This window comes from Platalea leucorodia (genome assembly GCF_965183815.1).
Source record: "Platalea leucorodia genome assembly, chromosome: 4".
Lineage (NCBI taxonomy): Eukaryota > Metazoa > Chordata > Aves > Pelecaniformes > Threskiornithidae > Platalea > Platalea leucorodia.
Window position 1 is genome coordinate 44026301 of NC_138826.1, and position 23829 is coordinate 44050129.

Here is a 23829-nt window from a genome sequence, read left to right on the forward strand (position 1 = left end):
TGTAGGGGTGTCAGTGTGACACAAGCCAAGAAGCAAAGGTCTCAGAACCCTCCCCATAACCTGGAGCCAGGGCTTGGGTTTGCTTGGCATGGTACTGTGCAGTTCAGCACCAGATCTACCTCCTGTCTGCTCTCATGTGGTGGAGATTGGTTGGGGTTTGTTCTCCCAGTGCAGCGAACAGGTCTCTTCTACAGGACATCTGCACTCATGGGATTATTTTGTGACAGGACGATTTGAGCTGAGCCCAAAGAAACAAGCAGGAAGAGGTTTCCTGGGGCTCTGGGTCAGAACCCTGCTCAGGTGTGACTGAGGAACCTGCAGAATGGGAAGAATTCAGAGGGGGCATATTTTAGCCCTGATGCCATGTGTGGCTTTCTCTCCCCCCACTCCACCCTGCTCTGTCCCCACCCCACCCATCAGCCTCTTTAACATGACAAAGAGCCTGAAGGACGATGGTGGATATTGCAGTCCCAGGCAGGGTATAGCCAGCTATAAAGGTGACTACCTGTCTACACTTTGGGGCTACCTCAGCTTGCTGGTGAGACCTGCCCCCCCCCAGGTGGAGGTGGCATCTATTGGAAGGTGGGGGAACCACCCCTTCATCTGCCCCTCATGTGTGCACACTTGGCTCTGCCCCCCTACCACCAGGCTTACCCCAGCGGGTCTGGCATGGGGTACCTGGAGTTTTACTGGAACTCGGCGGGGGAGGCAGGACATGCCCCTGCTTTGGCTGGGCCAGCGGGAGCCACCAGTGCCAGCCAGTCTTCGGAGGCAGGAGGGAAGAGGCAGACAGCAGGTAAGGCATTTCAGCTAAGTCCTAGAGATGATCCCCAGGGTACCTGTGGTCCGAGGTCAGCCACTCGTTTAATGACCTTGAGCAGATTTTTCTCTCTCCCTGCCGCCTTAGGTTTCCTAATGTGTGAGCTGGGCAAAGTGCGATGTAGTAGACTAGGAGGATGGTTGATTTTGGGCAGTCACACCACCTTTCCATGCCACTTTTCTTTGGTGACTGTGAACTGGTTTCCTAAACCTCCACAGACCCTGCGAGAATCCAGGCATGGGCAGGTCTGTGCTCCAGGCTGGAGGGCAGTGTGGCAACATGGTCTCATGGAAGTTCATGGTTCTTGGGGCAGGAATGTCTGGGCCTCCTTTTAGTCAAATGCTGTCATGTGTGCTATGGAGAGAAACAAATCCTGAAGGAAATTCTGCTTGTGGCATCCCTTATCCCCTTACAAACTCCTCGTGCCCTTCATGTGCTCATTAAACTTGAGCCAAGGCGTGCTCTGAATCACTGTGCCAGGAAATCTGCTCCCTTTAAATGCAGCGTTGTTACTCTCTGCTTCTTTTAGTTTGCGATTTTCCTCTCTCTGTTTCCCTCTCCTTTCTGTGCTCTTGTTGCCTTGCCTTTCCCTCTCTGCAGAAAAGTCCTAGGCCCCACCACGGTGGCATTTTCTGTTCCTGCCATTCCTCTCCCACTCCAGTGAGTGGCAATAGAATGGCTGATGAAAGCAGGTTTTTGCCCAGCCCCATTGTGTGGTCAGCAGGATAAAGCTCTTGTAAGGTTAATGGGTGGGAGGAGAGTGAGCTTTTGGAGTGCTGGTTTCAAGCTGTCAGATGCTATAGAGAGCTATGGGCTCGGGCAGAGTGACTAGTGGCTACTTGACACGTGGCTACTTGCCATGTAGTTTGGAGAAAGGCTTAGGTTCTCTGCATGCCGCCTGCTCCACAAAGGCAGCAGGCAGACTGACTCATTCGTGCCCCCAACGGGTCTGGTATATAGACTTAAAACCTGTCTTCAAACACTCTCCTCTGGTGCCTGTCTCTACAGAGAGAACCCAGTCGTGGAAGCAGAGGCCCATGGATGTCAAGGACTTGTTGGAGTGGGTCTGTCTTAGGTTTTTGTGTTTATGTCTGTTGCACTGCTGTTTATGTTTCTTGCTTCCTCTTTCCTTCACTCTCTTCTCATGGGAGAGGGAGCGCCTTTGTCTTGAGCTGCAGGTGGTAAATTATTTGGGGCTTTGGGATGCCAGGCCGAGCAGGAACGTGTGGGACTTTTAGCTCTATGGTGTCTTGCTGTGGTTCCTGTCTAACAGAAGACTTTCCTGTTTTCCAAGCCCACATTCTCAGCATGCTCATTTCCTACCTATAAGGTTTTTATTGCACAGCTTGCAGGAGCCAAGCATCCTGTGGTCCCACACGAAATTTTAGCTTCCCGTGCATCCAGGTCACAGATGTTCAGCTTCCTCTCAGGCTCTGCAGTCTACCCCCATGCACGTAACACCTCAGGCCCTTGCACCTCTTCTGTTGACAGCCCCTTTCTCCGTGTAGGCAGAATCCCTTTGTAATCCTCATGGCCCTGCTCAGCACCACCAGAAACCTGCCCCGCTACACACCTGCCTCTTCACACAGCCCGTACTCTGGGTGGTTATCATCAGATTTACCATTGCAGTTATGGGGAAGGGGGGAGACTGGCATTGCAGCCCTTCAGTCAGGGCTGGCTTGAGAAGGTCTCAGCCTCTCACAGACCCCAGCAACCAGGCACCTGACAGAAAGGTGCTGGGGTAATCTCTCTTGTTAGCATTTTCCTATTCAGGCAGCCTGAATGACTTCGCATCTTGGCAGCTTTTGTCTGGACTAGTAGCCCAGATTGTTTAGGAAGTTTTTCCTTTAGATCTTTATCTCAACTTTGCCCTCAGCTGAGACTCCCTTAAGACACGTACCAGACAAATGCGAAGGGGCTTGGACACCTTCCTCTGCACTCTTGAATTTTGTCCCCTATGTCCCTGGTACAGGATTACTGGCTCTTCTCACCTGTCCCACACATCCACCTTTCCTCTCTGCCTCCCCACTTCCATGTCAAATTTCCCTCCTTCATTCTTCTCTTGCCAGAAGCCCCCCTCAGCCAAATAGGTCCCTCTATCTACACACGTGTTTCCAGCAGTGGGATGGTCTGTGGTGGGACCCACAAGCAGACAGGATTGAGTCAATACCCAAGGCCTGACTGATGCTCTCACCTGCCACCCCACTGTTGTAAGCACCGACTGCTCTGCCCCACCATACACCCTGGCTGGAGGTTGCTTTGCCACTGTCTACCAAATGCTTTGAGATTGCTGGGCAGGCAGTTTCAGGGAGCCCAGTCACCAACCCAAAGCTATGCTTGCAGTCATGACCAGGCCTCTTTACACCACACTGGGACCAAAATATTACCAGGGCCTTTTGGAGGAGGATAGTAACACTGTGAGCCAATGATGTGCACCATTCTCCCCTCCCTGCCCTGACTTTTCCACTTGGCGAAAGGGAGCCACTGCATCCCAGAGGACTGAGCTGGGAAGCTGCTTGCTGTCAGTGGGCTTGTCTGTGCTCACAGATCCATGAAGGAAGGAGGGTGACACAAGCCTTTGCTTCAAGAAAGCCCCTGTCTGGTAGGCAAGGAGCCCTACAGCAGGCAGGGAGCATGCTCATAACCATACAGCTGTGCATTATGTCTTGTATACATTTTCCCACTGTCTTTTTATTTCTAGAATTATCCCCAGCTTCGTCCAGTTCTGGGAATTTCAGCCAGTTCACACCAGATTCCGCCACCAGTCCACATTCGGCATCCTCATCCCCACAACCTGCGTCTAAGTCTCAGACGGGCAGAGAAGATGGCGTGGAGGGGGTGAGGAAGGCCAAGAGCCGCACGGCTTTCTCCAAGGAGCAGCTGCAAACCCTGCACCAGCGGTTCCAGAGCCAGAAGTACCTCAGCCCCCAGCAGATCCGGGAGCTGGCTGCTGCTCTGGGGCTCACCTACAAGCAGGTGAACATGGAGACTTTGACCCATGGTATATCTGTCACACAGCAGCTGAATGGTCAAATAAGCCAGTGGGATGGAAAGATGAGTCCCTAGCAGAGAGTAGAGGCAAAGGTGCCAGCTAACAGTTGCTCTCCTGCCTTTTCATGCCCAGAGATCTGAAGCACTCCTGGGGGACAGGAGAGTCAGTGGCATCTGATTTGGGCCTCCACAGTGAGGGGTCAGTTAAGGGTACTGTTGCCAACACTTGTAATAGAATTGCAAACACAGTGATGAATATGTTGTTTGCCACAAACAGCCTCTACCCTGGGCTTGACAGCACTTCACAGACTTTTTCCATGAACTGGTGGACTTCACAGAAACCCTGGCATGCATCAGTTCTCTGAATCCCAGGGCTGCAACCTGCTGAAAGCTATTGCTAACATTTCCCAGGGCTGATCTTGTCCAATATCTAATAATGTCCCACACTCAGCACTGCCTGGCTGCTTGACACCTGCTTCCCCCTCCATGTGGTTACTGCTAGGTTCATACATTGCAGCCCTTCAGGGTCTCTGCAGATCTCCAGGTAGGTTTTGTGTAGTGAACTGGTGCTGGCTCAAATGATGCCTTCCTAAAGCAGAGGGGGCTGGGCAATGGGGCACAAGTGCTTGCAGTTACAAGTCCAAAATCTGCGTGGAATTTGGATCTCAGAGCTGGGCGTGATGGCCTGGGTGCCCCAGGATGTCCTGGGACTAAAAAAGTTACGTATGCGTTGTCCGTGCACACATACACACGCACACACTGAACTGGTTCTGTCAGGAGCAAGATGGGTGAGACAATCTGCTCTTTCCTTCAATCCACATCCCTGCAAAGGCTGCTCTCACAGCGCAGACACAGCCCTGGGGGGAAAAGGCTCTGGAATTCACCCCAGCAAGGAGCTTTGAATTTGGGAACTGCTGGGTACAAGAAGCAAGCCTCTCCCTTCTCCGCTCACAAACGTGCAGAAACAGTGTCTGCGAAGTTTACCTGTAGTGCAGGGGGCTTGTAGAGACCTGGGTGGTCTAATATGCGCCAGTGATTTCTCTCCATGATTGAAATGAGGCAATTTGTCACAGCTATAACCGTCCCATGGACATAATGCGGCTCCCTCCCCCCGCCATGCAGATGCACTAGCCACCTGCTGAGGCTGCTAGACAGACATCTCCCCTTGGCAACAACCCCAGGGAGCTCTTAAAGGGCTTTATCTGCTGCTGCCCATATATCTATGCCATCTGGTCACTCTTTGCTGCTTGTGCATCTGATAACATTTGCTCTTCCCTCTCCTTTGCTGATGTTTTCTCTGCTCTCCCTTCCCCACCCAGGTGAAGACTTGGTTCCAGAACCGGAGGATGAAGCTGAAAAGGTGCCAGAAGCATAGCCTATGGACTGAACGGGCTCAGTGCCTTACGCAAGTAAGAACATAGCACATGGCCCAGCATGGCCCTTCTGTCTGGGCAGATATGTCCTGTGATGTATTTCCTCCACAGGGAGCAATGTAAGCACACAAGTATCCGTGTACCCTGCCTTCTGCTTTGTTCAGCACAGAGGCACAGACTTGGCACGACTCTCCATGTTCTGTAGGTAGCCTAGCAATGGGCTGACTATGCCACTGAAATGCTTCCAGAGAAAAGCTGTTTTCCTCATATATATATACATATATATATATAGGTATGATATATATATATATATAGGTATGACTGTGTAACCACCCCTGAGCTATGGGGATGGATATGATTCTTCTTGCCCTCCCATGCCATTGCTGCTGATCAAGAGACGACATGAAATGTGAAGGGACAGAGCCCCAGTACGTGTCAGACCTGTGGGCACCAGTGGAGAAGCTATGTGTTCTGACTCACTGTCTTTCCCTTTCAGAGTGGCTTCCAGCCAAGTACTTACCTGGACGTACACCCCAAATTCCACCAGGGCTACCCGATCACCACAGCCAGCAACATCCAGCCCTTGCCTCCCCCCCGTCAGCACTACGGAGCAGGGCAGAACGCTTACACAATCGTGACCAGCGAGGATGGAGGAGTCTTTGGAAAAGGCGGGGGCACCTGCAGCGTCCAGCAGACAGTGGGCTTCATTGCCCAGCACAAAGTAGACTTTTACCACAGCTGTCCTGGCAGTGTGGAATATCCGGGCACAAAGACAGGTGATGACTGTAACTTTCACCACTTGGCCACCGTGGGGGCTCCTTTCCCAACCACTGCTGGCCACCATCTCTATCATTCCTAAGCACTGTGGATGTGGGGTACTTGGGCACCTGGGAATGAAATCTTACTCTCATCTCTCCCTTTGTTATTCATGTGCCCTCCAACTCAGGGGCATCATGTAGCTAGAACCTGTTTTGGCATCCAAATATGCACCTGCAAGCATGCACAGACACACAGACATGCAGATGCCAGTTTGCCCATATACGTACATACAGCCCTTCATTTGTATGTCCTTACACCTGCACACAACTGTTGGCACAGACAACTAAGTTCCTTTATAGCAAGACCCAAGATCTGGCTACCTAGATTATCCCCTGGATCTTCTAAATGATTGTAACTTGTCTCAGATGAGGCAGAGGGTCCTTTGGGGATCTCATTTATACATATTGCTGTACAGTTGTGTATACATAACACGTGAAGCCATGGACTATATGGAGAGGTGCTGGTCACATACATACCTTTCACTGAATTTGCAGAAGTTATTGTCACACGCCAGGCATCCATCTGATGGTTAGACCACCAGTTCTGTGGGTCAGCCACGAAGTACAGAATTGATGAAGTGTCTAGTGAAGGGAGATGTGACAAGTAGCTTGCAGAAAGGCTGGTAAGATGATCTTAGAAGCATCAAAATGATAAATAAGCCCTTTGTTCTAGTCTGTATCTTTCTGTGCCTCCCCACAAGAAAACCAAACAGTGCATTCAATTTGGCAAATAATAAAATATTTTTTAAGATGGATTATGTATTTTTCTGTATCTTTTTTTCCACTGTAAGAGAGCATTGCAATATGAAATCCAGATGGAGCATAAATAGCCGTAGCAACCGTATGTCATTGTTATTACTGATTTGACTCTGAAACTATAAACAGATTTTTCTGTGTTATTATTGGATCAGCTTCATGACTCTTGGCAATGCCAGATATCTAGAGTCAAAGGACGAGGTGAGTAAATACCACTCACCTTAAGAAATTTCCCCTACCCAGCAATATTTAATACTGGCACTGGCTAAAACATAGAGGTACCATAATTTCTAAACTTAATACTATGTAAGAAAGAGTTTAAGTACCTAAAACCAGATGTGTGTATCAAAATATATTTAATAACAAAGCTTCAGTTCCCTGAGTCACAGGTTTTCTATCACTCTTTGATGACGACAATGACTTTATCTTAATGAAGTTGCTGTCATGGTTAAAAAAAATGAGCATAAAATGAAGGCAATTGATGCCTGCAACTGGCGTGGTCTTTTATTGGCAAAGCTGGTTTATGTTCCTGTGCCTCACAGCTGTTTGTTCCCACCCCCACTGCCTCATGCAGCCACTCTTTGACCCTTTGGTTGTTCAGCTACACTGTTTATAGAGCTGTACTGTAAACCATATGACCAGCATGATTTGGGAAAAAATAAGGCCTTCTGGAGGGCAAACTTCTAAGTCATATCATTTTGGAGATTCATTTGAAAGCACAGTCCAAACACACATGTCTTACACCCAACAAGTGCCTAAGCTTGGGAACTGATATGTTCTTGCAACCATTGCACCGTCAGAGGGGTGGGGATCGATTGGGTTAACTTAACTGAAAGGTGCTAGTTAACATCTGAAGGTGGACTACAACAGCAGCAATTATCAGGGCTCTCACATGAGTGGAAGGAGTTTTTCAGCTCCTTTGGAGCCAACCGTGCTGCTACTGACCTAAATATCATCTGGAACCTTTGCATGCCACCCCATCAAAGGCTGCTGTAGGTGAAAAAGTTGAGCTTGTGACTGCTCCTCACTAATAATTTTCTGGAAAAGGAGTCACCTGTTACGCCCTGTTCCTTCAGGGATGCTTTAGGACAGGCAGGATCTTGGTGTGAAGTCTCTGGGACTGGCTTGCAGAAGGATGCTGGCCGTAAGAGCAACAGTTATGATCTCCCTGTGATTGACCTTCAGCAAAGCTGTGCTAACAAACACTACCAAATCTTGCAGTTTCCTCAAGAGACCCGTAAATTTTTCATCATTCAAAGACAGAGCTTATTGCCACAGGTGGTTCTGGAGACCAAAAGCCTGCAGCAATTCAAACACACAAGTAAGCAACTTCCATGAAGGGAGCACACTGATGTCTGCTGTATCAGCAGCTGCATTCCCAATGCTCTGTGGAGTAACAGCAGGAATGCAGCTCCTGTTGCAAGCAGTCCCTCAACCACCGCCAGCTGGAGAAGGACACTGGGGACTTGCTTTCTATTCTGGTCTTTCCCTAGTATCTAGCAATGACTTGGGTGGATCTTGGGGCTCACAAAGATGCAGCAGTCCCGATGTTATAATTTGTAAAAGATTTAGTGATTCAGACACAGCCCAGCTGCTAGAGACACACCCTGTCTGTGAGCAAATGGACTTCCATGAAATGTGAGAAATCAATTCTAGCCTGGTTATGAAAGAGATTTACAGATAAGACCTGAGGGTGTACTTCAAAACTTCGGACAGCATGAAAATAACATGGCCATCACAGGAAAGGAAGAACTTTTTTTTTTTTTTTGTCTGAGACCAGCACCATGATTTTTGGTCCTTCATACCTCTTGACCGCTCAGTATCAACCAAGATGCTGCTGGCCACTGCTGATGGGCGAAGCAAGAGATGTGTGGCAATGCTTTACTGAAAATTTCCAAAACCCTGTTAGCTCAGCATTTGAGTCATGCAGTGTAGTTAGATAACCAAATATAATGTTTACACAGGCCTGTAGTGAACACCCTATTAAAGCAAAGATCACGCCTTTTATCTGCACTGGAGAGACAACTGGGGCTGTGAGCCCTTGCTCATGGGCCACTCAGAAGAAATATGTAGCTTGTAAAACATTGCTGCAGGCCACATTGACACAGAGATCAAGGAATGAGGTTGCTTGCACCACTCTGCTTGCTTGGTATTTTGCCTATGGGACAGCAAAGGCTGGAACGCAGTGAACTAGAGCACAAACCCTGGTCTACATAGCCTGTACTAGATCTAATTTCTGTTTGAGTGGGATTCTGTGTGCCACTGGAGCTTCATCTGCAGCACTGACATACTGGAGTGTTGACACTGCAGAGACAATGTGAAAGCGCAGTGTATTCCCACAAGCTATAATACATATAAAGAGCTCCATATGAGCTTACAGCTTGAGCCTAAAAAGATTTGCTGGCAAGGTGAATCATGTTTGCAGTGTGCAGAAATCACTGTTACACAGCACAGTCACAAGAAGCAGCAGTCCTAACAGAGATGTAATTATCACAGCAGAAAGAGCCTTTGCTCACAGGCACTTACTTCCTCTGAGGAACTGATATAAACCCTTTTGAAAGTACTAGTCTGGAGGGAGTAGCTGCAGCTCCACCGTTTTGGTAGTAGTGCTGCAATTACCTGTGCAGCTGTTTCACACGCTGAGGTGACTCAGGTAACCTATCTCCAGCACTGTGGAGAGGCAGAGTCCTACTTCATTCCACAGCTTCTAGAAACCCCTCCTGATCTGCTAGCCAAAATTCCAAAATCCACCTGCCAAAATTCCAACAGCAGCCACTCTACATGTTCCTTCCAGCTCTGCAACTGCGTGGGCCTGCCAAACCTGCGTGCAACCCAGGCTGAGCAACCAGGGGAATAAGACACCTGTGAAGGAACACTCCATTTCTGCAGAATGGTCCCATGGTAAGTGCAGTAACAGAAACCAGAACATGCAGAGCAAGACATCTCAGTCCCAGGGCTGTGATAGCAACAATATCTGTTTCTGCAGGAGGGTATCTGCCAGCAGAGCTCTGGCTACCTCCTTACCCTTGTGGCAGAAACATGGAAGAGAAACACGCACAAGCAACACAAGTAATCTGTAGCAAGCATCCTCTGCAATCATTCTGCAAAGACCTGCACACTTTGTTTATTTCTTTAGAGCTTAAGTTTGCATCTTAAAAAAAAAAAATTAAAAATGGAATCTGCTAATTTTAAAGCTGAAAGGCAAGGCTTTAGTATCTATGACTTTTATAGGTATATGGTTCAGCATTGTTTTTTCAAGGGAATTGTTGAAATTAACACTGCTACTAGAGCATTACCCAGAATTCATCCAGAATGCTGTTGAGACGCGAGGCTCAAGTCAGGATGAGAAAGGATGTCTGTTTTGTAATACAGGAAACCATGTGAACCTGGCATTTCTCCCTCTTCCAGGACAGATTTGCGTTTTTCTACTGTTCAAGGTTGGCAATCCACACATGGACAACTCAGCCCTTCTTCTTCCTCTACAGGCTCAAACACCTCCACTGCCTCTCCTTCCTGCACATATTCCACCTCACCCGAGGAAGCAGAGCATTCCAGTATTGCCAAAGGAAAGCAGACAGGCTTTGGCACCCACACCAGCAGGTTCTGGTCAGCAAAGGACCTGTAGCAGTTTGAGACTGAGCAGCCAGCTGCCAGTTGAGCTAACTGTGCTCAGTGGGAGTACCTATTGAACTACCCCTTTCAGACAGATAAAAAGGCTTTAGCGGTGTACTGTAGCTTAAGGAATATGGAATTAAACCCAAACAGATCACTTTTGCTAGTTTAAACTATGGCTATTTAACAGAAGTTTGCTACTGCTGTGTCAGCAGATCCATCGGCCGTTGAACACAGACAGCTCCTTTGTTCCATTAGTGCTGCTGTCCATGGACACTTGCAGCCCTTGCCTGCATGCAAGTTGCACACGTGTTCAAACTAAGAGGTATATAAGGAAAGCAAGGCTCTGATGAACCCAAGCTCACTGAGCAGAAAGAGGTTCATCAAGTCTCTAAATTGGTGGCTGCTGATGCACTGCTTCAGTCCCAATGTGTCTGTCTCACATGTTTCGGTACCTTTTAAGTGTTGCTCCCAGCTGCTAAGAGGAAACAAATGCAGTCTTGGGGCAAAGCAGGGAAAGAAATAAGTTTTTGTTTCAGTGCTGGAGGCAGGATTCAGTTACTTACACACAAGCTTCCGCTGCCATTTGAGGTTAGCGCAAGAACCCCAGGAGAGCTGCAGCCTCAATGAAGCAGGACTTCCAGACCTCTAACTCTGACCTTCTGGAGCAGCGGCGGGTGGCCACACAATCTCAGAAGACACTTTCTTTTGCTCCTACCCTCATATTTAAGTAGTTAGTTTGAACCATTGCAGTTTAAGGACTAATACAAGCATGTAATGGGGCCACACATTACTGCAAGCTAGCAGTTCAGTTGCCTGCCCCTGGAGCCCCCTCCTTGCACCAGGCAACACACCTGCACATGACAAACAAGGCGGATGGACTTCTGTGACCTACTCCTTTTAAACAGTTGCTTGATCCTACTCCTGGGAGAAACACAGTAGGGTTACTTTTTTTTTTCCTCCTTTCCTGAGTACTGCTGGTCTAACCTGTGCAGAATAACCATTCTCGTAGCAGGCTGTTCCAATGCAAGCTGGTGACACTGTTTCAACATTTAAAAATAAAGTAATTTATTTTCAATTCAAACAAGTTTGTAAGAACATTAAGCAGAAACAAGTAATAAAAGACAACATGCACATAACATAACATGATTGAGATCACTGCAAGAAAATACACTTTAAGAAAAATTATTCTGGAACAACAAATGTTCACCTCCTCTGCAGTGAAAGTTTAACTACAACATACAACCCTTGTGCAGACATTTGAAGACAGGGTTGCAGTAAAAATTGTGCAGTAACCACAAAAAAAAAAAACAAACAACCAAACAACACTGCCACAGAAATACTTATGCTTTTACCATCTCATTTACTCTTGCCAGCTCATGTCATTTTGTATTCTTGGGCAGTGGCAGACTGGACTCTGCAATTCCACATCTTGTAAAAAAAAAAAAAGTCTGTTTCACATAGGTCAGAGCTGACTTCCAGTTCCTCCATACTGGAAAGGATTCAGTTATTTTAAAAAAGAAACTGAAAGTTTAAATTGGCATTTTCCTCATTTTGGCTAACTAGGTTTCTCTAAACTTCTCGCCTCCCCCAGAGCTTGGATACTTATGTCAGACGAGGCAGCCAGTGCCCCTTTTCAGCAGAATAATACAGAAGAGATCCAACTAGCCCTGGGGAAGGGACTAAAATCCTACTAGCTTATACTCTTAAAACTGGGATTAGACGAGAGAGTGGGGAACCATCCTGCTGTAGCCCCTTGGATGACAACTCCACTGGGACCCAACAGGATTGCCCACACCCAGCATCCGGGTTCCAGGATAAACGACATTAAAACATCACCTTTAAAATAACCGAGTCCTTTACCTAGCTGCCCAGAGAAAGCTGCACTGTAGTGGTGCTGTCTTTGTGAAGTGCTAGGGGACCATCATGTACAGATAAGCAGGCTGTTCTCACCACTCCAAAGATGACTAGACACAGCCACTCCTCCCACTTCCAACAGTGGCACTTTGGCCTACCCTCTGCTGCAATTTGCAGGTTGCGGACAAGTCAACAGTCTCTCAGCAGAGAGATGTAGAAAGCCAAGATCTAAACTGGGTGGGGACAGTCCCAGAGACACCATCCTGAGAGAGCTGACAGGCACAAGTAAGTTAGCAGCTTTGGAAACCAAAGTTTCCATGTGAGATACGGACAATACTCTACCCCGCTTTCTCTCCTCTGCCCTATGTACACAGGAGGGCAGCAGGCAAGGGGTAGGCAGGTGCTGACCCCTCCAGGTGGAGTTGCTGAGAGTAACTGGATCAAGTCATCTGAAATCAGATGATCTCATGTAGCTTTTTGGTGAGGGAGGAGAGGATGCAGGTGAAAAGCCTGTTAGCAGTTAGCTGACTAAGGTAGAAACACAAACAGGCAAGACAGCAGGAAAGATTCTGGGCTACAACAGGGTATTTCTAGCAGAAATATGCTGAAGTACAGGGTTTTCTTCTCCAGCAAAGCTCTGCTGCAAGACACACAGGGCAAGGATCAGAGACCACATGGTAAAGAGGCAGCAGAGGAAGGTGAGACTTGGACAGCAAACACAGACCTTTACCACCTGTGCTGCTCCTGGCTGTGGCATTGCACGTTCCCCTCCATGAATGAAGTTTCGTCTATCCACACACAAAACACCCTTGCCAGAGGTTAGCTATGAACAGACAGATGCCTTTAAACAGAAAACTAGCCCAAGGCAGCAGGGTGCTGAGCCCCACCAATAGTTAAAACAGGGGTAGGGGAGGAGGGGCAAGAGAAAGGAACAGAAACTGGATCCCTGAGTCAAGACCCTAGAAACCCCATGAGAGAAAACAGGAGAAGAGAGAAAAAAGTAATTAGACCTAAGACTCATAACCACTCTGGGTCCCCAGGGGATGCCAGGGGGCCTGGTACTGATGCCGTACAGGAGAGCTCGAGAATGGCGTGACACTGTCAGACGTGCTCTGGAAGCCATAGGTGTCTTCTGACTCCAGGCTGACATAATCCGTATCAGCAGGGTAGCCGTGATAGAAGTTCATCTGCTGGCTTAATAAACCCATGGCTTGCTGGGTATTGCAGCTTGTCCCACCTTTTCCAAAGAGCCCCTCGTCCTCCACGGCCATGAACGAGTACAGGCTCTGCCCATTCCCATAAGTCTGGCCGCTGCTGTAAGCCTGGTGCACGTTGGTCACAGCCTGAAGGTTTCTGCTGGCACTGACAGGGAAGCTCTGGTGAAATGTGGGGGTTATGTCCAGGTACACAGCCTGATGAAACCCATTCTAGGAGAGACAGAGAAGGCTGTTCAGTAATGCAGAGCACCACACCAACTGTGCCCATTTTTTTTGGATGAGTCCTCCTTTCTCCCCCACCCCTTTCCCCAAGCCAAACAATAGTGTCTTTTTTGTACTCATTGTCCTCGCTATAGACTAATAATAGCGGTGATCTTCAGTTAGTAATCTCCAACTCAACGTGTCTGGGAGCACCATGCTGGGGAGAAAAACAGCATGAGTAGCCTTGCTGGCTCTCTTTGGCTATTTTGTTTTCTATCTAGTCTCAACTGGGAGATTAGTGGACTGGAAACAAAGCTCTTTCAGTGCCAGGGCAGGCTTAAAATAGATGCCACTGCAAGCCCTATTACGAGAAATACAACTGGCTTGGCAATATCGAGTCCTGTGCATCATTCGAGTTCACAGATCGGACATGATGCACTTCTCCCCACAGACCGGAGGAACCATGACTGGTGGTGATGGGGGACAGGGGAATTCTCTCACCTGTGGTAGATATACCCCTTTTTCCACCCACTGGCTCTCCTTCTGGCAACGTTTAAATTTCATCCGTTGATTCTGAAACCATGTTTTCACCTAGAAGTGATGGGGAAAGGACATAAGGCGTTAGAAATTCATTCTGAGAGCTTACGACACGTCCTCAAGATGTTTTGCCTTCTACTACAACCCATTTGCTGCTTGGCTTCGAATACTGTACATAATTTCAGCAGCTAAGAATATGCAGCAGACCCAGGTAGCCATAGAATCACAGAGCCGAGACTTGAAAACTAAACACTCTTACTCCTCAGATCACCATGGGATCCTTCATGACATCAAAAACCCTACCTGAAAGGCAGGCCAAGACAACTGCAGAAACGCAGCTTGTACAGCAGCAGCAGCAGCATCTCACTGCTGCGCCAAGATCCGTGCTGACTCAGAAGCGAGTCATTCCTTCAGTCAGAGACGAGTAGCTGGCGGGGCAAGGACCCTCTCTCTAGGGAGAGACCCAGGTGCCACCCTGACTAAGAAAGGCAACTTGCATGGCAGTGCCCAAGTATCTGACTTTCCACGTTCAGAGACAACACATGTCCACACAGAACAGTAACCTGACTGCACAGCCCTGCTCTGTACGCACTTTCAAACACCTGCACGGAGTGGGTGGGTAGTGCTGGAACCAAGAGGAAGCCTGAGTCATAAGTTTTCACACCCTCTGCTCTCTCACGTAAGCAATGGCATAAATGCAACTAAAGAAACTCATCTTGGGGGTCTAAGAAATAAGAAAAACCACCAAAAAAACCACTGCTCCCAAGATCACTTCACAGCAGGGATGCGATTCAGCTGCCCAGAGCAAGATGTTCACCTGCTTGTAGGTGAGCCCCAGGGCAGCAGCCAGCTCCCGGATCTGCTGGGGGCTGAGGTACTTCTGGCTCTGGAACCGCTGGTGCAGGATTTGCAGCTGCTCCTTGGAGAAGGCTGTGCGGCTCTTGGCCTTCTTCACCACACCCTCACCTTCCTCCTTGGCCTTCTGGAAAGAGGGATGGGGAGATGGGCGCTCTGCGGTGGGGCTAGTGGCAGAGTCGGGGGTGTACTGGATGAGCGTCCCAGAGCTGGAGGAAGCCGGAGAGACATCTGAGGAGAAAAGAGAGAACTGGGGTGAGCAGGGTCAGGTGGAGAAGACTCAAAGACCTCGAAGTCCAGCTTCTCGGGAGAATTTAAGATTGCGGGTGCCCTGGGGACTTGCAGGGGCTCGGCAGCCGCAGGCAGCGCGGCGCGGAGAGGTGGGGGCAGGCACCCTGGGGCAGCGGAACCCAGACCCCCCCTCTGCTCGCCCCTCTGCCCCGTCCCGTCTGGACGCAGGGGCCGCGCCCGGCTCCCGCCGCCGCTTCCAGCGGAGCGGCCGGGGGCGCAGCGCCCGTCGCACCCTGGCCGGGGCGGGGGGCCGCCGGCAGCACCGGCATCGCCCCCCACCCCCGGAGGGACACAAGGGACACAGCCACCCCCCAGCCGAGGGCAGCCCGATCGCTCCCCGCTGTCGGGCGGGCCGGGGCCGCGTACCTGGCTGGCTGGGCGTCTTCTCCGCCGCGGGGAAGGGGAGGGCGTCCGCCGCCGGGGCCTCCTCGGCGGGCACGCTGTCCATGCTCCCTGGGGAGAGCCAGCAATAGTCCCCATACCTGACGGCGCCGGGGTAGGGCAGGCAGGGCGGCATGGCCAGGTGGGCACTCATGGCCGGGCCGGGACCCCCAGCCCCCGAGCAGGCGGCGAGCGGGCGGTGAAGGCTGCAGGCGGCCCGCAGGCAGGTACCCCATTAGGCGGGGGTGGGGGGGATGCTTTATGTCCTCCCCAGCCTGGCCTTGGCTAGAAGGGATTGTCATGGCCATTGTCATGTTAAAAGTCGGTTGATTGGAGGGGAGGGGCCTTGGGGGCATTCAGGGAGTGGGGGAGGGCAGGGACACCGGGCCCCGCTTCCCAGCGTGGCTCCCGGGTGCCCGCGGGGGGCGGGAGAAGAGCCGCCTTCCCCCTCGGGGCCGGGAGGCCTGGGCAGAGCCGCCGGGTGAGCGGGAGGGGGCTTGGCGGGCACCCCCGCCCCCGCGTTTAGCACTCTTTCTCCCCCCCTCCGCCTCCTCACCGGTCCCCACCCAAATGCAAAGAATGGAGGGGAACCCGGAGCCTGCCCCGGGGCATGCGGAGGCTCTGCGCGTCTGCATTGCAGATCGCCACCATCATCGCCACGCAGATAAGCCCTCCACCTCCCCGCGAGTGAATACAGACTGGGGGCAGGGGGCACGGCGCTACGGAGCGGTGTCTGCAGTGCGGGGAAGAAGACTCAAAGAAAGGCAAGCTGCGTCTCCAGCGGCTAGCCCAAGGCTGAGACAGGCAGGCCTGTTTCGCAGGGGCACAGAGAAGTGGCACTTCACGTTTTTCAAGCCTCTTTCCTTCGCCATTTGACGCCTTTTTTTTTTTTTTTCTTTTTGAAAGAAGGGGTAGCTTAAAAAAAAAAAAAGTTTATTTTTGCTATGTAGCAGGGAGAGGCGGGAATCACCCAATCAGATCCCAAAGGAAACGAGAGCAGTGCAGCTATAAAAGAGCCTTATAGAGCTTAAGGATTTGAAGCTAGGGCCTACACTCTGCTTGGGGAAGATAAACTCCTTCCCCCCCCTCCCCCAACTGTTACTGCTTCCTTTAAGGAAATTAAAAGCTCATTGGGAGGATCTCACAGCCCGGGAGTTACAAAACCTGGAAAACCACCTGGAAGAAGTACAAACGAGGGCATGTGACACACCTCCCCCAGCGCAAGGAAAGAAGGCACAGGCACCTACCTGTCTGCAAAGGCAGGGGAGTCGCTACTAACCTCTTGCACTGTTAAAAATCTTTTGGAGATGACAAAGAAGGGCCTCTCTGACTGCCATATATCTCCTCCTCCCTCTTGAGTCATCAGGGGAACGAGCCCCAGCTGCTGCCCTGAGCCCGCCGCCCCACAGCAGCGGCCCGCTCGCCTGGAGGGCTCCTTCTGGGGCCTGCCTTTGATCGCCTCCCAGTTACGGTGATCCCATTTCCCAGTTAGAATCGGGACAGGATCCAGAGGGAGAGACGATTAGGAATGCCGGGGAAAGGGACCGTAATCGGGCGAGAGTGACGAAATGCAGCGCCAGAGCCAGGGCCTGCTTCTCCCCCCGAAGCTCGGGGGGCTGCTCGCCGCCCCGGGGGGCTGCCCCTGCCCTCGCAGCCCCGGGCTGGGGCTTTCGGGCAGGCCGCTTGCCCGCGGCCGTCGGCCCCGCTGGGGCCCGCACGGGGAGGGATTTCCCCCTCGGACGCGAAGCCGTGGCGCTGCCGGTCCCCACGGACGGGGCGGCCCCGGGGGCTCCCCGCGGGGGCTCCCCGAGCTCACCCAAACCAGCCCTTTGCAAAGACGGAGAAAAACGCACAGGGCTGCAGGGTCGGGGTGCGACGGGACGGCGGTGTCCGCAAACCAAAGCCCTTGTCCTTGGTGGTCTCTCGGCAGTGACAGCTGAAGGGGCGCCCCGGGCCGCATCACCTGCGCTGACGCCCTGCTGTCGGCACGGGGCCCGGCCGGGGGCGGCCGCCCCGCCGGAGCGGGGACCCCCCAGCCGCCGGAGGGGGCACGGCTGGCGGGGACACCCGGGCAAAGGGGTGGGCATGCTGCAGCCGGAGTAACGCCGCCTCCGCCGGCGCGTCCTCCCGCGGGGAGCTGCGTGTCTGTCTGTGGGCAGGACTGCTCGCGGTTCGCAATTTTCGTCTATGGATCAGTTTTCAGGTATAGATCGGATTCCCTGCCAGAGACAGACCTGCTTTGTAGTGTGTGTGGAACCGATTTCGTCTCTCCTCTCCTTTTTCTTTTTTTTTTTTTTTTCTGTCTTTGTTCATATCCTGATTTTCTCATCCCACTTGTCTTCCATTCCCTTTGTTTTTATGCTTTAACCACCAAATCTCTCTCCTTTTCCATATATCCCCTTCCAGTGAGGATAATTTGCTCCCTCTCCCCAGCCACACCTCGAATCAGGTGACCAAACACATCCTTTTTAATGTCTTTGTGAGAGAAATAAGACTTGTGTGAGTGCATAAAACCATACCATCTAAAGTCAGAATTTATTTAGGAAAAGAAATCCAGTTATTTCCCGCCAAATAAATGATACACATAAAAACACTTGGGAAGATAAATCCAGAAGTCATACAGCCACAGAGGATGCTATGGGAAGCACAATGTGGACGTTTGAGAGGCTCCCCAGGGTGCTAGGTCCGGGACATCTGCCCTGTGGCACCTTCAGCCTGCAACCTGGATATACCGCCCATGAATGCCTAGAGCTGATGTGCTTTTAAAAAAATACCTGTTGGTAATGACTCATAGAGCAGATGCAAGTATCCACTCGTGTTTCTTTGGGAGCTGTTTTCAGCTGGAACAGCAACACAGTCCAGATCTCATCTAGTCCTGTTCTTCCCAGCAGGGCCAAATAGCAGCAACAATTTGGTTTTTAGCCCAAGGTTGTGTCCCTGTCTCCCTCCATGCTGTGGCCACCCCCCTCTTTTGCAGTCCTCAGTTCATCCCGTGCCTAATGCTGTGGAGCATGTCAGGTGAGTAAGCATAAGTTGGCTCATTAAGTATATGGAAGTGAATGGAGCCACTCACTGGGCTGAAGCATGCCCTAACAAGCCTTTTCCATAGTCCCTCAGCAGCAAAGATAGAAGCTCAGGTCTAAAGCAGTCTTGGCCTAAGCACAGGCAAGACAGGACTGTGACTGGAAGATGTTTTCATCCAGCAAGTTCCCCCTACAAGGGATCCCCCGTTAGTGTCAGCAGGGTCACTACCTTCAGAGGGCTGGAGCTCAACCTTGTGCTGAAGTGGTGCAAACACACCAGTTTACATAGACTGGTGCTGGGGAAGCAGCAGCTGGCTGATACTGTAAATCCAGCTCTGGAGCTCATACCACTGGGTCAGAAATGCTATGGGTTCCTACCTCAGAGCATTGCTAAACTCGTTTTCTTCGGCAGGTTAATGTTATAGCGGTAGGGGTTGTCTCAAATTTTATGTAAATTAGGTGCTCTTCTGTCCTGTAGCTATCTCAAACGTGGGTCGTCTGTGTTTCGGAGAATACTGTGAAGTGTCACTGAGTGTCGCTGTGTCATTCTGTGCTGGCGGGGCTCAGCGAGGCGGCAGGGTGCAGGCTTGGTATTAGTGAACAAGGAACCGTGGCCTGAGCCCCACTGATTGCCCCTCAGAGGTTTCCCTGGGAGCCATCCTCCTCTTTCAGGGATGTGCGTGGCCGGGGAAGGCAGGCAGAAATCCCTCCCTTGTATTCTGTTGAGCTTGTCTGTCTTTTCTCCCAAGCAGGAACCTTTGATTTTTTTAATTTTTTTTTTTTTTAAATCGAACACTCCTCAAGTTAGGTGTACGAAAACACTCCTGCCCTGCAGCCCTCAGTGCTGGCCCAGCGCTTGGCTCCAGACAGCCTGCCCCCTGTAGCGTGGTCACAGCTCACGGTCTGGACCCAAGATGTCATGTTTGTGGAAAGAAGGCGGCCAAGCAAGAATAACAAAAATCAGACCCTCATTCATATTAAAATACAGTTTTCCTTTCTCTTGACTCTTTAGGGGAGCAGGTCGAGAAAAGGACAAAGCTTGTCCCTGGCATTAACAACCCAGTCTCTCAATCACCTGAGAATTACTGGATGATGTGGCCCTTTGTTAGCAGCGAGAGGCAGACTGGGACCGAGGAGCCATGGCACAAAACCAAGCGACTCCCTGAAAAGGCAGGAAAGCTGAGTGTCAAAAAACAGGTGGGAAGGAGGCTAGCAAGCCAGCCCAAATTTCTAGAGTTTGGTGGGTCTGCTCTTTCTTTTCAATGCTTCATCCATGCCTGCCACTCACATGATGCTGGAGTGCTACAGTTGTAAGCGCTCATCTCAAGAAGCATTCCCTACCAGTGCCCATCAGCTGCAACATGGAATAGTCTCCCCAAGGGAAGACTTGCAAGCAGCACAGCTCGCAGCCAGGATTGTGCAAAGTCCTGGGGAACATGGAGAGATTGTGCATATTGGGCAAAAACCTTCCAAGCATCCTCTCTGCTCGAATTCTCCCCTCTTCCCTCCAGCCATAGTGTGGTTGCTCCTACAGGCTCAGTTAGAGGTCCTCTTATTACAAGCAAGCAGCGCCGACATAGCTGTGTCCAAATGCTTTCTGCCGTTTCCACCACCAGAGGGGAATAGCAAGTCCTGTGTTTCTCAGTGTACAAAGGCTCTAGGTAGCCTCAAAACATGAGTCACCTCCCACATCTCCTCCGAAAGGATGCTCTGTATCAGGCAGTTCGCCTTTTGTTCCCCAAGCACACACGGCTTATGAACTTCGAAATGAAGCAGAAGCTCTTTTTTCCTGAGGCTTCTTTGCTCGTCTTCCCCATTCTGGTGGGGACAGTTTCCTACCACTCATCCAGCGGGAAAAGCCTCTGCAAAATCCACAGCTGCCAGAGGCCTCGGTTCGAGCGGGACGCTGCAGTGGCAGCTAGGTTCCATGCCTGTTGAAGTCTCTCTCGAGTTCACTGTGTATTGTGTCACCTGCTTCCTTCCACAGCTCTCATCTGATGCTGATCCCATGTATTTCACCATTGTTAATGCATATCAGAACAGAACTAATGAGGATTAGGTGGCAAGTGGGTGACTGTAATTACACTTGTGCAGGTTGTAAGTGGCCACACAGTCCGCAAGTGCTGCTAATACATCCCACTAACCAAGCTCTTCCAAGTTAGCACATACTTTTCAGGCAGGTCCCTGTGCCCATTCTGTGCCACCTGGATTTTTTAAGCCCCAGAAAGTCCCCATAAGAGCAGATCACCTGTGAGGCACGTGTCTAATTACAGGGAAGGCTGGGATTAGGGAAAAGGGTGCTCATCTTTCAAATCTGTCAGGGGTTGAGACAGGGATCCTCATGTTGCCTGGCCCTTACCCCCACTTGTCCACCCTCTCCTTTTCTCCAAGGCTGGCTCTTGCACATGCATTCATGCGTGATTAGCAAGTGTTAGAGCGTGAGGCTCCCTGGCTGGCACCTGCTCTACATCTGAATGGTAGAGCTGGTGAAGCCCAGGGCTGTGGAATGGGATCTGCAAGTGGATGTTGTCTGGGACTGACGGAAGAAAAAGATTTACCTGCTTTTGTCTGACAATATTTAGATGGCCGGCTTGGCTGAGATGGAAAGAAAAAGAGACAAAGAAGAGACCAACAGTGAGAGGCTGTAGCTTTTTTAACTGTATGTCATTTGTCTAGGAATTGAATTCAGTGAAGGGTGGAGGCTGGGGAGGGGAATATAGCATTGACATCAGCTAGTGGCATAAAGGTAAAAATGATCTGTACTTCATCTCCTTCAGATTGTCCATGGAGAACCAGCTCATATTAGGCTGTGAAAGCACATCTTTTGGGGCAGCAAAGAAAGAATCAAAGAGACTGTATTATTGACTGTGTCTCTGCCCAGGCTGAGAGATCAGAAAAAGCCACAGACTCATACAGTGAAAGAACTCCAGACCCCCAGACTCTGCTGTGACAAAATAAAAATTCTTCCCCAGCACAGCTTAGTCATAAAGGAGGAGCGGCAGCCATGACTGTCTGTGTTGGGAACAACATCTTGCTAAAAATTCCCGTTCTAACCCCTGTTGTGTCCTCCATGCAAACTCTGGGGCTAAGATAGGCCTGAGAACACCTTCTCTTAACCCCACTCATGACTAAGTTGCTTTACTATAGTTGTAAACAGCCTAATAATAGTGTCAAAAGTGCCTGCAGATGCAAAGTAACCTTGCAGACTGTTGCATGGCTTTGGTGCAAAGATGCACGTGTTGACTTGTGATCCAGCAGGACCCTCTGACATGGTAACACCTCAGCTGTCTCTCTTCACTTATTGCACCCACCAGACTTACCCACCTCTGCAGCAGAAATGGTCAAGCCGAATGTAGTTCATCTCTCCGCAGCCACTGCAGTTCACAGACAGCACGTTGACACAAACCACTGAAGATTTCAGTTTCTGTCAGTACCCATCTGCTCCGTGAAGCCATGTGCAGGTCCCAGCTGGAGGTCTGATCTCTGATCCGTCCACCAGCTGCACCCAGTACGGGGACAAGGCAGCAGCGTTGCCCTGCAGCCAGAGCAGGCTACTGAACAGCATGTTCCCCAGCACAGCTCAGTGATGAAGGCCAACCCCTGTTGCACTCCTCTTCCATGATTTCATCCCCAGAGAACAGGTGTACGCTGGTCATGGGATTCAACGCCTGTCCCCTGCATGTGTCGTTTGTGTACTGACATTCCAGTGGCTTGAGGGATCTGCTTGGGGCACCTGAACCTGTCCCTTGCAGCATTGAATGATGCAGTCATGGAAATGCCAAGGGCTGCTGGCAGCCTGCTTGACAGCAATCTGCTGTAGCACCAGGAAACAGGAGGAAAAGAAAATGCTCGCAATCAGGCTGTTCTATGTAACATCCTCTTCCTAGCTTTAAAACCTCCCCTATGGTGAAACACATGAACGTCTGGTTTCAGCCTCCTGAAGTTAAGGCCAAAAGAGAGGGGATTAGCCCAGTGGGCCAGGTGCTGATTTCTGTTCCCCTCTGTGTAACCGGAAGAATTCCTCAGCAGGGATGGATTCTGGTCCCATGACAGTCAAAGACAGTTTCACATCGGCTTGGGCGGCACTGAGGTTTGAAATTTTTCTGTGCTTGTAACAGTGTACCTGAGTGCACAATCTGACCCTTTATTTAAATGCAACAATACATGCATTCCTGGACAAAGAAATAAAGTTAAACACAGTGAGAAAAAGATGGGCCACATTAAGCAGAGGGGAGGAAAGAGAAAAAGAGAACAGAAAATGAGTCTATTCCGTCTAGGTTCCTAGATTGCCTTCATCGTTATGGTGTCTGAGCATTTTCCGGTGGAGTATTCAGTGCCCTGACTCAGATCTGCCACATGCGGTTCGTTGTCTCTTGCTCATCCTCTCCGCAGGGAGAGAACTGCACATGTTGTGGAGGATTTCACTTTGGGCTAGCTGGCTTGGTTTAGGGCTTGTTCATAACGTGCTCACAGCTGTTTGTATTCGAGGTATGTGTTGGAGAAGTGCACCTTCTACTTGGAAAGCAAAGCGGAGAGATCAGGGTATGTTGTAGCACAGCCTTACTATGACTCCAGAGACAACTCTGCCTCCTGCTTAGACTAGATTTTCACAGGGTTAGAGAGCTCCCCTGTACCAGTAAAGTGGAACTGCTGACACCAGCAGATGCCAGCAGTTACCTTTAGAGCCTTAAAGGAGTCTCTGTATGCTGGTCTGAAGCTGCTGGGTACATCGAGGAGACCGTGAACTGGGCAGTTTGGTAAGTAGAAGGCAGCCTCAGTTAGAAAACGTGGGTCGCATACAAAGAAAAGCAGGTCAACAGGGGTAGGGGAAACATTCCCCAGCTCTGTCCTGGTGCTGTGGTCAGTTGACTTTGGAGGCTGCCAACACTGTTTGCTAACTGATGGTTAGTTAGGAGAGGAGGGTTTCTCTTTGTATGAGTTGCCAGAAGAAGATAACTGGCCAGCTGGTCTGATCCAGTATTTTAGGAAGTGGTGTACTTAGAATGCAGTAAATGTCCAGGCTAACTGAGAGATCTTCACCATCCCACTGTGCTGGGTCCATCACAAACCCCCGTTCATCAACAGACTCAGCTCCAG

General features: G+C 50.5%; 2 protein-coding genes across 2 annotated transcripts; one reads left to right on the top strand and one right to left on the bottom strand.

Moving 5' to 3' along the window:
• Window positions 1-612: 612 nt before the first annotated feature.
• Window positions 613-6043, top strand: NANOG (Nanog homeobox; the record flags this gene model as incomplete). Its single annotated transcript, XM_082308048.1, has 4 exons — window positions 613-796; window positions 3522-3796; window positions 5131-5220; window positions 5681-6043. 4 exons carry the CDS (start codon window positions 613-615, stop codon window positions 6041-6043), a joined length of 912 nt encoding a protein of 303 aa, XP_082164174.1.
• Window positions 6044-13237: 7194 nt separating this feature from the next.
• Window positions 13238-15881, bottom strand: LOC309589546 (homeobox protein NANOG-like; the record flags this gene model as incomplete). The annotated part of the gene is made up of 4 exons (XM_082309771.1): window positions 15695-15881; window positions 15000-15268; window positions 14147-14236; window positions 13238-13654 (listed from the first exon to the last, which is right to left on the bottom strand). Exons 1-4 carry the CDS (start codon window positions 15861-15863, stop codon window positions 13238-13240), a joined length of 945 nt encoding a protein of 314 aa, XP_082165897.1. The 5' UTR covers window positions 15864-15881.
• Between the last annotated feature and the right edge of the window lie 7948 nt (window positions 15882-23829).